Source organism: Eumetopias jubatus, unplaced genomic scaffold (genome assembly GCF_037043125.1).
Source record: "Eumetopias jubatus isolate StellerSeaLion01/CBP00866 unplaced genomic scaffold, mEumJub1_p1.0 scaffold_5, whole genome shotgun sequence".
NCBI lineage: Eukaryota > Metazoa > Chordata > Mammalia > Carnivora > Otariidae > Eumetopias > Eumetopias jubatus.
In genome coordinates, this window is record NW_028274811.1 from 120526514 (window position 1) to 120543002 (window position 16489).

Here is a 16489-nt window from a genome sequence, read left to right on the forward strand (position 1 = left end):
TTACTTTACAATATAGTGTATTTCAGAACTGACTGTGAAGTAAATTTGTAAAGTGAATCCTGCATTCCCATTAGTGTCAGTTACTGAATAGGAAATAATTTTTTATGGGAGATTAAAAGATAAGAAGCAATACAAACATGATGACCAGTTGATCCCCAGAGCAGCCTAGACAATCTGAAACAAATAGGCACGTTTACTGACAAAAACAAGCATCTAGTCTGAGGATCATAGTTTGCCAACCCCTAGTTTAAATACCTGTTGATCTCAAAAGAAAACAGCTTATTTCGAGTCACAGATTGCAAATGACATACAAATCAGTTTCTTATAAATCATGCATTTTAAAAAGCCCTTTGAAAGTTGTATAACTTCTTTTCTAAGTGATAAGTTTTTAATTTAGTAATTATTCACCTCTTGAGTTACTTTTGGTTTCAATATATATTATTTCATATTGCATATATTTGCTACGAAGCATGCTCTTACCTGAACTACTATTTAATGGCACCTATGTTTGAATTCCATAAATCTTTATAAACGTGTATTGACTGCTTTCACTGTGTATAGATTAATTTGTATATTTTAAAATCAGTGCACCCTTACATAATGAATTCAAGTTTTTTTTCAGTGCACACGTGCACATTATCTGAAAAAACCGTTCACCACAAGTAGAAGCTGGTGTGGGCCTAGTTCAGGGGTTCTTTCCCTAGACTCCTGTGTGCAGAAACCAGAGCTCCCTTGGGATCAGTGGTTACAGGGCTGGTTTTGAAAAATCTAGCAGTGAATCAGAAGGCTGCAGGCTAGGAGGACTCAAAGGTCACAACCAACTTTGTTGGGACGCTTTAACTTTTTAGAGTCTACAAAGCGGTCCCCACCCACGGAGGTCACCGAGGGTGAAAGAACGTTTATCTTGGATTTCATCCTTGAAAAATGTGTGTTATGCTTTGGAAGAGAAATAAAACTAGGAACTGGGTATATGGAGCACAAAAAGGCCCACGGGAACTTTTAGGGAGATGCTTAATCATCCTTCTAAGACTTAAAAAAAAATTACTCACTTCTAAGATCAAGGCTTTTAGAGGCCTGTGCCCACAGATTTCTAAATATTTTCTTATTGTTTGGACTCCAAAAGAAATAAAAGACCTTGACATATGTCTACAACCAACAAGGAAATGCAGGTACTTGAGGAGGCTGGTCTTGAGCTGGGCTTATTTCCCACCCCAGAGGTTTCACTACCACTGGCTTAAGCATATGCACAGCGAATACTTCTCTTGTAAATTAAGTGGTAAATATATACTTACCACTGACACTGATTAGGGCTTAGCAAATTGCTGGGAGTTGAAGGAGGATAAAAAGTTAAGGCCTAATATTTATCTTACAAAGAATCCTCATCTCCCAACAATTACATGTGAAAACAGGACCATGTATGATAATCACAACAGGACACTCAGACCTGAAAACTAATGGCAGGCATTATCTGGGTATTTCAGGCTGGAAAAAAGTCACTGCCGGGGCCATATTTTGTGGTAATTGAACACTGTTATTTGAATTTTCACTAATATGCATTATCTATGCTTTATTTTGCTTCTCTAGGGACAGGTACAAAGCACTGTGCTGACAGTTTCTTCTTTACTCTCATGTTGGTTAGTTAAGATGCTTACGAAAGCTGTTTTCCCGGTACCTCCACTTCTTGTGTAAAGTGCATAATTCTACCTGTCTTCCTCCTACTTCAGAGAGGCTAGGAAGCGGGGAGATAGTATCTGTATGATGCTTAGCAGTATCTGGAGATCCGTGCGGTGCGTCCGGAAGGGTTACCACTAGTCTGGTGCAAGAGAGAGCCAACATAAACACTGTTTCCTTAAAAGGGATCATAATAATCTGTGTTTACTTACTGAATCATTTACTGAATTATTTATAAACAGTAGCCTGTCAAAAATTCACCATCAGCTTCCATGTCTGAACTGCTCTCTACAGCATGTCCAAAGCTCAAATTCTTTGTTACAAAGAAGCGCTGCACCGTCTAAGATATGCATCCGCACAGCACAGACACACTCCCCTGGTGGTGTGTTTATTTTAGCTGTATTGTCAGCTAATGAGCCCTTAAGGCTGAGAAGATCTGATGAAGACAGATCCTCGGGGCCCCTGGGTGGCTCAGTCGGTTAAGCGTCTGCCTTTGGCTCAGGTCATGATCCCGGGGTCCTGGGATCGAGCCCCGCGTTGGGCTCCCTGCTCGGTGGGAAGCCTGCTTCTCCCTCTCCCACTCCCCCTGCTTGTGCGCTCTTTCTCTCTCTCTCACTGTCAAATAAAAAATTAAATCTTAAAAAAAAAAAAGATGGATCCTCAAAGCTGAGGAGGTCACTTGGCTCAGATGGGGGCAGTGAGGTGTAATAGGGCAGGAGTGGGGCCACTATTCCCTCAGCAGCTGACGTGCCAAGAGGATACACAGTGATGGTACAGAGATGTCCTGTGACAGATCCCAAGGCTAGACCATGACCCGAGGCTCCATGACCTGAAGTCAAGGTTTTCTGGGAAAGACGGTATGTGTTTATAGTAACAGAGAAGAGAAATATCTCTTCCTGTATACCTTTATCCCTCTCCCTTCATAAATGCCTGCTAAGGGGCACGGAGGTGCTCTGTGCTGGCCAAAGAGTAATTAAGATACTGGGGGAAACCTGGCTTTTTTATTATTTTTTTACTTTTGTGTGTGTGTATAAAACCCAACAACTATTCATTAAGCACTTGGCATGTGCCAGGTACATCCCAGGTATTGTAGGATACAAGGATGTATAAGATAAAGCCCCTCCCCCTGATGACAGTACAGTCTATTCCAAGGGAATAGAAAGCAGACCAAAGAACCCATAAGGTTGAAACAAATGACATGGTGTTAAGGTCCAACATACAGTTGAGTACAGGACATTTCACCCAGTTCAATCCTAATACTTGTTGGAATAAACTAAGAGCCATGAGAGAATACAAAAAACATCACAGGCCAGGTATATTCTAACTCTTTTAAATATATCAACATTTTTAATTCTCACAACAACTATGAGGTAGGTACTATTTGCATCCCTATTTTATTTAAAAATTTTTTTTATTTTACAAAGATTTTATTTGACAGAGAGAGAGACAGCATGAGCACAAGCCGGGGGAGTGGAAAGCAGAGGGAGAAGCAGCCTTCCCGCTGAGCACCCAGTGTGGGACTTGCGTGACCTGAGCCAGAGGCAGACGCTTCACCAACGGAGCCACCCAGGCACCCAGCATCTCTATTTTAGAGATAAACACACGAAACAAAACAGAACCAAGGTACAGATAGCTTATACAATTCAGGAAAGTTCCTTTAGGAAGTATGTGGTAGATCTGGGACTACAACAGTCTGTCTTGCTATCAGAGTGAGTTCTTTCAAGTACTGTGTTATATACTATCTCTCCTTAAGAGAAAGCAAGAAAGGCCTATAGAGATTCCAAAATGAAAGTACTCATCCTCTGATGGGATAAAGTGACATTTGAAATATGCCTTAAAGACAAAATCCATGGAGAATGTTCCTGATTCAGAGGAAAGAAGAGGGAATTTCTGGCGAAGGGGTCCGTGGGAAAGGACATGATGAAGCAGGAAACGCAGGGACATAGACATGGGTGTCCACAGTATACAAGGGAGATAAGGCTAGAAAAGCATGGAGGATCCACGTCATGGACCTTCTTGAATGCCATGGAGAGGAGTTTATTCATATCACAGAAAACTGGGGGTGCTCCTGAAGGCGACGGGGCAGAAGAGCCACTGCATCAGACGTAGGCGGGAAGAATGCACATGGGAGCAGAGAGCAGGACAGCTTGGAACAGGGAAAAACAGGAGGTAAGAAAGAGAAATGAGCAGGTGAAGACAGGAGTCCAGCTAAGAACAGAAGATACGGGTCTGCGAAGGTGACGACTACTGTATCAAATTTCTGTCTCATAATCATGTTTTTATTGAAAAGGAACTCATGATTGTGAAGGAAGTTGTTCGTGAACTTATCAGGCTTTAAGCAATTCATCTGTTGTGCCCATCTAAGAGGATAAGCTTTTGGAATCCTTTCAAAACGTAACTCTGATCTCAGTCATTGACGTTGATGTTCACAATGCCTGTTTTCAGAAAACCTTGGACTAACTTACGCTCCAAATGCCAGTCAGTGAGACTTCCATATTTTTTCCTTATTTTAACTTGAAGTGGAAATGTCACTGATCACAAAATTTACACTTTCATAGTAAGATGTAGTAAATTCAGTGAAAAGGAATGACTTAAAAATGAGAGGGAAAAAACGTCTTCAGAAAGACGTGCAAGACGTATGTCTGTCAGTGCTGCTCAGCGATAGGATTAGGTTTATGATTTGCACCTAAAGTCATCGGAACCTGGCGGCGGATGGTTATGGTTGTCCACACAGCCAGAACGTGCTTACATCACCAGCTTACTATAGGAAACCCATTGGGAAGAGACTTTGGGCTTCTCGATACAGAGGTGTTTGGCAGGCACATGGGTAGTGGTTCCAAATCTGGAGACAAAGTGCATCCTGTGTGACTGAGCGGTGAGGGAACAAAGAGGCACACACCTGGGTCAGACTCTGGTCAGTGCGTACCCTTTGTCTACTGTTGCTATACTGTGGCCCTTGCCTGGAAGGAAGCTGTCCTCAGAGTATAAACCACTTGACTCCCATGAGTCCTTTCCTCGCTGGAACACTTAGGATGATGAATGTGTGATTAACACAGGTGGGGGGATCTGATGCTCTCTGCCGGCTCCAGCCAGGCAAGAGCCTCCATAACAAGGGGTGTTTGTGGGACTTGCTAAGTAAGTGTGGGGAAGGACGGTAACCAGGGAGCTATTAAGGCTGCTTCCATTTAATTAATTTATTGGCAATATCATTTATTCCTTACAGCATCCAAGGTACTACTTTAGGTCCTGTGAGTTATACAACTCTGAATAAGATACAGCTGTTCACAATCCAGATGGGGAGATAAGAGAAAAATGCAAATAACTCTACTGCAAACAGCACCTGATATATTCCTTAAAAGTGGTATAAAATTACATGATCTCTCTCAATGTCAAGCCTGGAGAAAGGAAGCACTGTCTCAGGCCAAGGGTCAAAGGGTCCTGGATGAGCTTTAAAGTATGGGCAGGATTTATAGTCACAGAATGTGGTGTGAGGTGGAAGAAGGATTGTTCTGGAAGATGGGATGACATGAGAGGGGGGTACTAAGTAGTGTAGACTTATAAGCTGGGGTGAAGGATGCTGGATTTCAGCGTCTTGGGACAGGTTTGCAGTTTGAAATCTGGGTTGTTTAGAGCAGAGTGATATGCTGGGTCCTTAAAACTGTCACTGGCATATAAGAAAGGAGAGATGAGTAGGGGGAGGAGAGGGGAGGGAGACAGTGACGAAAGGGGTTACAGCAATAGCCCAAGAATAAAGTCAAGGGGGCTGCAGAGGTGGGGTGGCATTTATCTGCGTTAGGTCAGTTCTGTCTAGAATTTTTTGAGAGGGTTGTAATATTTTTTCCTTCATGGGCGTTTTGCTTTGAATCTGAGAATTTAGAAAAGTGCACATAGGAAATGTCTGACTTATAACTGTGTAATGACAGGACGTTTCATGTTGAACACTAGCTGTTTGTGTAAAATTATCTCCTGAGTGAGAACAGGAGCTCCCTCATGTTAGGACAATATCTTCCTCATTCCCTTCTTCCCCAGAGTGCAGAGCCTGTGCTGGGTGCACAGCAGAGAGTTAAATGCTTGTGAAACAGTGACAGTGTACAAGGTGCGGTGATGTGAGCACCAGGGTCTGTCGCATCTCAATGAGATGCTCAGATCACAAAGGTGGCCGTGTGTCCAAGCCTGCGCTCTGTGGAAAGTGAGCGCTGATAGACACAACCACCGACAGGGGTAACTTTATCCAATCAGTCTTGGGATAGAGGGGAGCTAACTTTTGATCAGGGGAAGCTGGAGGGACAGTATTCTTTTTTGTGTGGGCAGGTCAATATCTATGTGCTGTATCACAGATAAGGGATAACAAGGATTCTTGTCCATCACAAGACAGAAAATCAACATATGCCAAAGGACTTAGCGTTAATTTCTTCAGCAGACCTGCCATACCCAGAGGTTGTATTACAACAAGTCCAATGCTTAGGTTCCTCTCCCCGTGACTTCACAAAGAAGACGGGAAGAACTGTACTCCCCTTCGGGGGAAAGTGAAGGGCAGCGTACTATGTTTGTGTGCGGAGGAGGGACCAATGTGGGATGCAACATGCACCATTAGTAGAACATTCTTCTTTTGTAAGTTTTTAATTTTAATTCCAGTATAGTTAGCACACAGTGTTATATTAGTTTCAGGCGTACAATATACTGATTCAACAATTCTATACACAGTAAAACATTTTTAACTGATTCCTCTTCATTTCCTTGCAGAAAGTAGCAATAAATCACGCCATCTGCTGTGTGAAGGCTTTGAAATATACTGGCTGGGATAACCCAAACATGACTAAAAAGCCACCCTTTTTATAACCTCTCATCTTAATTAGGGAGCAGATGAACATGTCAGAGGCTTCTAAAACAGGAGGAGGGTTGTAAAGAGTTTGTGGCCTGGCACAACGGGCAAGTGGATGCCACTTGCAAAAAACAGCACTAACCTTCTCTTTGAGTCACCTCCAAGGATTTATATCTCATTTAGAAATCTACTCTGTAATTATGTCATAAAATCCAAATTATGGTTTCAAGACACCGGAATTGCCAATGAAACAGCAATGGCGTAAGCTCAGTTAGGTGCACGGTCTTCCCTTCCTCTATTGTGTCATGTGGACTCCAGCATATACTTCAAATGATGAGAAAATCCTTCCCTGGAATTTAATTAAAGGCACCTATGACTGATGAGGATTTGTTTTAGGTCATGTGAGGAATTTAGAAGAAGCATAAAAAGTGGGCCTTGTCTTAAAGCTAAACATAATTACTTAATTCATGCAGCCCACACAGCTCATTGAGTTCTGCACATGGTACTAATATATACACTCAAATCCCGTGAAGTACATCTATCATGGAGCAAGGGACACAGTTCTATGGGAGCACAGAGGCAGAACAAGTCTTTGGTCATAGACGATTTAGAGAAGCTTCCCCAACAGAGCTAATGCCTGAGTTTAGTCTTGGGGATGAGGAGGAGATTGTCAGAAGACAAGAGGGCGATGTGCAAAGGCATTTCAAGGAGAAGAGATAGTTCGCATGAAGGCAGAGTTTTGGAGCATAAGATGATATGGTTGAAGGGACAAGTTTAACTGGCAATGCGATCACTAGATATAGAAATAGCTCAAAGCAATAATGACAATATAATACCCAATTTGTAAAAGGAGGCAGGTTCCTAAAGTCAAAAAACTAATTGTTGGTCCACATGTTATTTAATCTTTTTTTTTTTCCTTCTCGTTAATTTGGCTTTACTTAACCTCTAAGGATAAGCAAATGAGAGAAATAAAGAAGCAGCCTTGCAGTGAAGCTGAAAAAGACATCCTTTAAAAATATATATTTTTTGCTTATTTGTGCAATTTCCATCGGTCATTCATCCGGGTACCAAATCTCAAATACAGCAAAGAAAGGACGGTAACTTGAATTACAGTAAAGCACGGACAAGATCACTGATGACAGAAAAAGAACTGAAATTCTTACTTGTCCCTGGGCCTGGATTAACTCTTTGCAGACTCTGGGATGGTCTGCCAAGGGTAGCTGGTGTGGCTGGAACAGAGCGAGAAGAAAACCATTAGTCATCCCTGTAAAAATGGTCTGATGTGACCCCGTTACAATTTCATTCATTTCACTTTCAAGTGACAAAATGTGACCTGGCCCAACCTCACAATAATTCTCTCCCTTGTTTTCCTTCTTTCTTTTTAAAATTAAAATCACACCTACCCTCTAAAAAGAACTCATAAATATCAGAGCACACGGAAACCCAGTGTTAGTCACCTCTGGTCTCATGGCTAGACATGATCAGGAACAATGGAAAAATGCCTTCCTAGAACATTCAAGTCCAAGCTTGAGTCTTGCTTGCGAAAATGGAGAGGAACATAAATTCTTTTTTTTCAAAACCGTATTAAAAACAGTTTGGTTAAACAAGTTCATTCTTGGAAACAAACATGTGAGCAATCCCGGGAATGGGGAAGGGATAAGGGGAACTGAAAAGTTAGATAGGACGGACACAGAACTTTGTGACGTGAGATGGGCAATGAGTCATCGATTCTAAAAGTGGTTAGAATTCTATGGATACTACTATTATGTTGTATTGAAGACAGGAAGAATGGAAAAGGATCAGTGTAGTTGTCATTGAACTGTTGAACTGGGTTGTTTTGCTACAAGAGTATGTAATTGTTATCTGCGCTTGGTGGAGAGGGGGTTTTTCCAGGATTCTACACCTCCTTAGAGGGGTGAAGTGGTCCAGGCTCACAACGAACTTTGAGCACCACCTGAAAGTGGGGAAACTGCTGATGCTCTTGGTCCTCAGTAGAAACCCACAGAAAAAATGCTAAGACATCTTTCTCCGATTATGAAAAAAGGGCGAGGAACAAAATAAAGATGCACTGGGCAGGAAGCTGATCCATTCCTGTCCCCCTGAATTTCAGAGGCAGGTGGGTCCTGCCCGCCCCCCCGCCCCCGCCCAAGATCCGCTTGGATCAGAAACGTCTGATAGCTCAAAGGAAGAGTAAAATTAAGTCAATCATGGGATGCCATACGATCATACGTGTTATTTTGGTCAAAATTACTGGCAAGTGTGTCTCAATTTTCAGCTTAAAACTGGGAACACTTAATGGACACCATTTTCCAGGCACAGATCAGCAGCAAAGCTGACAAATCTCTCCAGAATGATGACTGAGATGGAATGTGGGGGTCAATTATGAGGCTCCAAGGGAGCAGGCAGAGCCAAACCTCAGGCCCGGAAATGCCTGGGGAGCCCTCACCACCCCTGACAAACCAGGATTTTGCTTTCCTTGCAGACAGACATCTGGTGCTTTCCTCTTTATGGTATCAGCATTTGGTTAACATTTTCATAAAGCAAAAAGTCGTCCTCAGCTAACACTCTCCACAATATGTGATGAGTCAAGACATAAAAGGAACAAATGGCGTCCTCAAGGAAACACCACAGATTTGCGCTAGTCCCATAAGGGTGCTGTTTACAAAAGCAAAACACAATAAATAAAAGTGCCTTCATAGCAAACAGAGGTGTCATGCTAAGTTGCCAATTTTAATTCGCAGCAAAGCTGTCCTTAATGTCTGTAAGTGCAGAGCAGTGAGGGAAAAACAAACACAGGGTGACAATAAGTAGTTAATGAAAACTCCGATATATTTATTATAGGAGCTTTTAAGCACCGGTACCACAAAACGGATTGGCTGGAGCCCCTGGCCCCAGTGAGCTCACAGTCTCCTGGGCAGAAATCCATATAGGAAGGAGCAGCTGTGCGATGGGGGGGGGGCCCTTAACAAGTCTGGACAAGCTGCCTGGGGAAGGGGACTCCTTGAGACAGGTGCTGAACTTGGGATGAACAGGCAAGGGAGAGAAAGGGAAAGGCAGTTGGGGCCAAGGGAACTGCTGCACAAAGGCCAAGGTGAGACACAGCCTGGGCAGGTTAAGAGCTCTGATCTGTCTGTGGAGAGTGGGTAGAGCCCAGCTGAGCTGGGGTGTGTTGAGTTGGGGGAGAAGTCAGGGGCACCTTGGGGATGGTCCTTCCAAAGAACTTCATTTTGAACCTGCAAACACTGGAGAACTCCAGCTCTCCAGTGCCCTGAGGTAGAGCTCCTCACGGTCGACCTGCCCACGAACAGGACCCCGAGACTAGAACTGACTACAGTCTAATCTTTCTTATTTTATTCCAACCTGGTACTCAATTTCCCAACTATGGCGGGTAACTGAACCTGTTTCTCCATCTATAAAGTGGGGACAGTGACAGTATCTATATATGCAACATTTAAATCAGTTAGTACACACAATATACCAAATATGTAAGTGCTTAGTAAATGTTATTCTGTTTTTTTGGAGGAAGGAGGGAGGGGGATCGGGAGAGGGAGGATCTTATGCAGGCTCTACACCGAGTGCAGAGCCCGACATGAGGCTCAATCTCACTACCCTGAGATCATGACCTGAGCTGAAATCAAGAGTTGGATGCTTAACCGACTGAGCCACCCAGTGCCCCAATGTTAAATATTCTTATCATAGTTGTTATTATTACTGTCAGTTATTGCTAGCCACTACCCTGAAAGCAAGGGCACATCTTTTCCCATGGAGACCTTGACAGTGTTTTTACACTAGACTGTGCGAGGCTAGGGCTTTGTACCTATGAGGAGAGGATGCTGCCCTAAGCCCAGTGAGACCCCCCCCCCCCACTATTTACATGTACTGTGCAGGCTGTATGTAGGCAGTGGGACTCTGGGGAAGTGATTTCAGTGGCGTAGGGGATGCAAATCGACTTGTGTCAAAGATTCAGCCTGGGACTAAATGCAGTCAATTCCAGTTCTTGTAAATTAGTGAATACTCCATCAGGAAGGGAACTAGAGTGAGAGGATCAATGTTCTGGGGAGTATTGTAATTTACTAGTTGTGCAGCAATGGCATTTAGAACCAGCCCCAAACAGACCATGCAAACACAAGTAAGTAAACCAGGGTACTGATTACAGCAACCAGTTTACATGTGACGAGACGTAACATAAAGGGCCTCACATGGCGGCTGCCATGTAAGCCTTAGTTAATGTTAGCTATTGTTATCACTACTAGGTTATGATAAGGATAATGATGATGTAAGTGCCATGAAATCTCTATCTCAAGACTTCCTCCGTGATCATCGTTTTGCAATACATACATCTATCAAATCGTTATGTTGTACACCTTAAACTTACACAATGTTTTATGTCAATTTTATCTCAACAGAACTGGAAAAAAGAACTTCTTCTGAGAGCTTTTGCTTTCTCCTTCAGGCAGGTTAGTTGTTCTCCACCCAACAGCCCTGGATATTGCTTTTTTTTTTAAAAAAAGATTTTATTTATTTATTTGACAGAGAGAGACACAGCAAGAGCGGGAACACAAGCAGGGGGAGTGGGAGAGGGAGAAGCAGGCCTCCTGCTGAGCAGAGAGCCCGATGTGGGGCTCGATCCCAGGACCCTGGAATCATGACCTGAGCCGAAGGCAGACACTCAACAACTGAGCCACCCAAGTGCCCTGCTTAATGCTCTTTTATCTTGATATCACATGCTTATCTCTTTAATAAAAGCACTGATGGCCAAGTTAAAAAATGAGAGGTGTTTATAGCTCACGTTTATTGTTGCTTAAAATGCACCAGGCACTATGCTTCTAGACTTTGCCATTTTACCTCCACAACGACCCTCTGAAGTATTATGAGTTACATTTTATGGATGAGGGGTCGGAGGTTCAGACCAACTAACTAACTTGTCCTAGGCTACCCAGCAGTTACATGGTAGAAGCCAAAATTGAACTGGAGCCAGATTCTGACTGCACCCCGACTACTGTTCCCCAAACTTGCCTGACCATCAAGAACCACAGCGGCATTTTGTTAAACATGTGGATTCCAAGGTCCTGTCTCGGATCTGTAGAATCTGAATCTCTAGGGAACTGGTCGATTGGTATATTGGCAAGATCCTGAGAACCTGTATGTTTATCTTGTACGCCCCATTCTCCAGCCAGGTGATGCTTATGACAAGACACATTTGAGAAATTCTTCCCTACACACTAGTTTGTTGCTCTGCTCAGAGTTACTGTGTCCTTCTTTGGGGTTCCCCTGCTAGGACTCCTCGCTGTATGCCCACAGCCAGTGCTCATGAAGGTGCACTCGCGAGAGTGCAGGCTAATTTGTTTGAACACCGCAGACATCCTGGAAAGTTCTATTGATGGGGCCAGGTTGCTGAGGCTCTGGGCAGAAATACCCCTCAGGGGTCAATTCATGAGAAGCCAGGTAAGACTTGAGCCAGGCTGGCAGCCAGGATTTCTTTTGCTCTGTCATCCAGTGATGTTACACAGCAGGTTGCGGGGCTGTGATTGTCTTCTCAGTCATGACTACCCCTTGGCACACCAAATCCCAGGCTGATGGCAGTGATAATTCTAAGCTGGAATTTCCTTTCGTATGTGGCTCACTGGATTAGCTGAATCCCCACTTGCAATTTCTCCTGAACTGAAGTATATTATATCGTACACATTATGACTCTTGGCAGCTCTAAAGAAGACTGTGAAATCTGAACAGGAAATCTTTAGACCTTTGGAACAGACAATATTACCTCCCCAGAGCTCCATGAGAGTGCATCTCTCCTAGACTGGAACAGTAAATCACAGGGCACATCACAGGGAGCTAATTTAAACAAGCAAACAAAAAGAACCATGAAATAATGCAGGTGGTTTCAAACACCTTCTAATGCTAAAAAAAAGCTGTTTTACAGACAATATATAGCAATTTGGAAGAGAAACCAGCATCAGGAAAAGCCCCACGTGGCTGAAATAAATCTGCAGTGGTCATATTTTGCTGTAAATATATTTTGAGAGTAGCTGGGCCTTAAGGTAAGAATCAATGGTGCAGGGAGAGATCTTAAAGAACTTCTTTTCTCACAGGCCAGCCCCTGGCTCCGTGGGCCCAATGGGGGAAGTTTCCTGATAATAACTTCAAGCTTCACATACTCCTTTCCTGTCTGGCAGTGGTCTCCTTAGTGAGTTTTTTTTTTTTTTTTTTAAACCATCCTTCTGACACAAGCTTATGCACGTACTGAGGACATCTGCTTGTAATTAAAGGCAGATACTAGGGCCTGGCGTTTCCCATGTAGCCCTCTGGGTGATAAAGCCAGTTAAAGGTGCCGTGATTGAAGAACACGTCGGTGGTGGGTTGTTGTTGTTGTTGCTTTTTCTAAGAACTAAAAGGAGCGATTAATATGAATGCCGGCTCTCGGCTGGCTTGCATCTTCCTTTGGCAAAGCTTCCCAGCAATTTCTCTGCCTTTCCCTTCCAACTGCTACAAGAACAGTTAAACACCCTGCCCAGCTAGCTCCTCCTAAAGCTGCTTTTCATTATGGAGACAGCAGGGGTGTCAACACCAGGCGATGGGCAGGAAGGCAGCCCCTGTGCCACGTGATGGTCAGAGCCCAGAGCAGGCACAGCCAATACTAAGAAGAGCGACCGGAATCCCAGGTTGGCTCTAGGCCAAGATCAATACTAGGTAGGCCATTCGGGGACATAAGGCCGAGAACAGAGGGATAGATAAAGAGAGTAGGTCAGACTGAGGCGTAGGGAGAAGGGCAGAAGTGTCTCCTCCCTTATAATGTTGTTTTAGATGTTTTTAATACCTGTGAATCCACTCATTACAGCAGTAGAGTCAGAATGATTTAATAAAGCCCAAAGCTCGGACAGTGACTCACAGACGGTGCGCTGGAGTTGGCACCTCTTCTCAACTTTGTATTCAACAGCATCACGTCATCAACTTGCAATCAGCCAGAGTGGGATTATTTACACAATAAAAGTTGGCAAATGCTACAAATCAAGGCTCTCTGCCATCTAATCCTATGGAAATTCCATCCACTTTCCCAGATCAGTTCGAGTGTATTCTCCTCCATCAGGGTTTATTTTCTCCCAACTGGAATCCATCTCTTCATCCTTTGTGTTTTTACAACACTTAAAACACCACCACCACCACCACCACCACCACCACCACCTGGACCACGGCACTGTTTCCTGCTTACCATCTTAGTTACCTGACTTGTGCAGCGAATGATAAACTCCTTGCAGCTTGAAGGCAAAGGACCATGTCTCATTCTCCTTTGGATGTGCCATCGCATTAGCACAGTTCCCTAAATATATAGTGAGTGCCTCATACATATTCATGAAGTTACCGAATATCTCAGCAGGAACTCTTCCAACAAGGAAAGTTGGGAAGCATCTTGACTTTACTTATATTATTACTTTGAATTTGTCAGACACCTTGTGGCTCCTGGAGTCTGAATTTGCATAAAAGAAACATGTTACTAGAGCCTGTGACGAATGTCCTCCTGGGACCGTGAATGCTCAAACTTGAGGCAGCGTCTGCAAAGTTTTAACCCATTTTCATGGTACCTAACTCCTTAACAGTATTCAATGAGGGGAAAAAAACAATGAAAATAAGACTTTAATTTTCTCACCTCCCTTCTGTCACCTGGATGGTGAATTTGCCTGGTTTTGCTTACAGCAGTAAGCGGTCTTTTGACAGTACGGTGTACGGTACTTGTTGCCCGTTTATGAGGCTGAGACTGGCAGTAGTGACTCTGAAGTCCTGGGAATTGCTTGTTCTGGCAAATTTATGGATCTTCTTGTTTAGGCCGGTTACTGTTTCAGAAGCACAGCATGTTAAGGGTGTCCTAAGAAAGCATATATGTTACCAGAGGTTTTAAAGTGTACTTTCCCCTCTGTGGACAAAGGCATCTCTCATAAACAGGCTGGTCTGGGTTCCTGCCACTCTCTTGTTTCCAAGCTCGACTTGTCAATTTCCATGTGACATTTCTTGAACAAAACCCTATTCCCTTGGGAAGTAGGTATTTGTGAGCTAGAGAAAGTGATGTGCAGTCAGAACTGCAGTGCGGGAACCCTTCCGGATGTGCCACATGCTGTCCTAGACGCTGGGGTACCGTGGTGAAGAGAACAGAGAGAATTCTGCCTCGCTGGGCCCATGTTCTAGCGTGTGCAGGGGAAGACAGTAAACAGATAAACAAACAGATAATGCCAGGGAGCAGAGTTGGGTAGCAAGATGTGGCGAGAGTGGCTATCACAGACTTGAAAAGCAGCGTGGAAGAATATGGGCTCTGAGATGGACTGAGCAAGGAGGCCAGTGTGGCAGTGGAGAGAGGGAGGAGGGAGAAGAAGAATTTGAGGCTGCAGAAGTACCAGGAGTCAGATCTTGCAGTTTGCAGACCAGGATAAGGACATAACGGCTCACCATGTCAGTTTCCATGATAGGAGCCCCGGTGAGCTGCAGCTGCTACCGCTGTCAGACCTGTCCCATTATGGTGTGTGCTCCCCACTTGAATCCCTTACTGTAATGGCTTGGAATTGGGAGGTGTTGGCATTCGGTTCTGAGACTATTTGGTGGATGGCTTTAATTCATTAATTACCTTTATCACACTGTACTTGATCTGGGTTACAGACACAAACCAGAGGGTCTTTTTGTTGTTGTTGTTCAGGATATATTTATTGAGCACCTATTACGCACACAAGGCACTATGCTGGGCACTGGGATATGGTGGTGAACAGACTAACACGGGCCTCAAGGTTCATTTCTATTAACCTAAATGGGTCCTTAGCCCCAGATCAATGCATCTGTTTGCCATCTGGAACATTCTTTTTTTTAAAGATTTTATTAATTATTTGACAGAGAGAGAGACAGCGAGAGAGGGAACACAAGCAGGGGGAGTGGGAGAGGGAGAAGCAGGGAGCCCGATGTGGGGCTCGATCCCAGGAACCTGAGATCATGACCTGAGCAGAAGGCAGACGCTTAACGACTGAGCCACCCAGGCGCCCCCATCTGGAACATTCTTAATTCTAGGTCTTTGCTCACCTTCTATCATTCTTTTTGCTTTCTTCAGAATGGGGAGGAGATCAGAGGTAATTTCCTTTTTTAGAGTGGGGATAATAATTCAGGAAATGAAATAATGTGCATCTATTGCTTAACAGAATGGTACATAGTAAACATGTAAACGTTAGTAATTATATACTACTATTTATTATTGTGATTCCCTCTCAATGATATTTATTATTTTTGCTACTGATCTGATGGTTACATATGTCCTATATTGTATCTTGCACTATTTAGTTTGCATGTGTTTATAATCTTGCCCCCTCAACTAGATTACAAGTCCCTTGAAAGTTGAAACCACATTTTATCCTTTCTAACCCTGCACACAGTAGGCCCTCAATAAATATCTGTAGTATGATGCCTACCTGGGCTTTTATTCAAACAACCCCTCCTTTTGATGTGTACCTATCAGATTTTAGGTATGTTAGTTAACAAAGAGTCTTAGTGGAACGTCATGTACATCTTATAGACATATTTGTTGCATTTGCCTATAATAAAAAAACAAAACCAAAACAACCCGGAAAACTTTCACGTAGCTTCACTCAGACACTTGACTGAAAATGTTTAGATTCATTTTCTGAAGGCCAGTTTTGGAAAGAAATGGTTGGAACTCTGCTCTGTGGCTAACATAGGACCAGTTCCAAGAATTATTTTGCAGTGGAAAATGGAAGCTCTACCAAAAAGTGAATGGAGATGGATAAGGTGACAATCCACCATAGACACGTACCTTGACAGCAAGGTACCTGATGCTTATTTTTTTGCACTTTGTCCTTTTTCTTGTGCCTCCTGTTGTTCTTGGCTCCACTGAGAGGCAAGCTTTATGGGCGCTAAAGCTTACCTCTAAATCTAACTTTAGTTGGAGTTTGCAAAATGGACCATTTAAATAGAGTCAAAACAGTCAATCAAATCACCTAACATCAATTT

At 43.4% G+C, this 16489-nt stretch overlaps 1 protein-coding gene across 2 annotated transcripts in view; it reads right to left on the reverse strand.

Moving 5' to 3' along the window:
• Window positions 1-16489, reverse strand: part of GHR (growth hormone receptor) — a 134201-nt gene that overhangs the window by 64150 nt on the left and 53562 nt on the right. For both annotated transcript variants that reach the window (XM_028097994.2, XM_088023699.1), the window contains one exon: window positions 7657-7722. In XM_028097994.2, the coding sequence (XP_027953795.1) occupies window positions 7657-7722 (66 nt within the window). The remainder of the gene's footprint in view (window positions 1-7656; window positions 7723-16489) is intronic.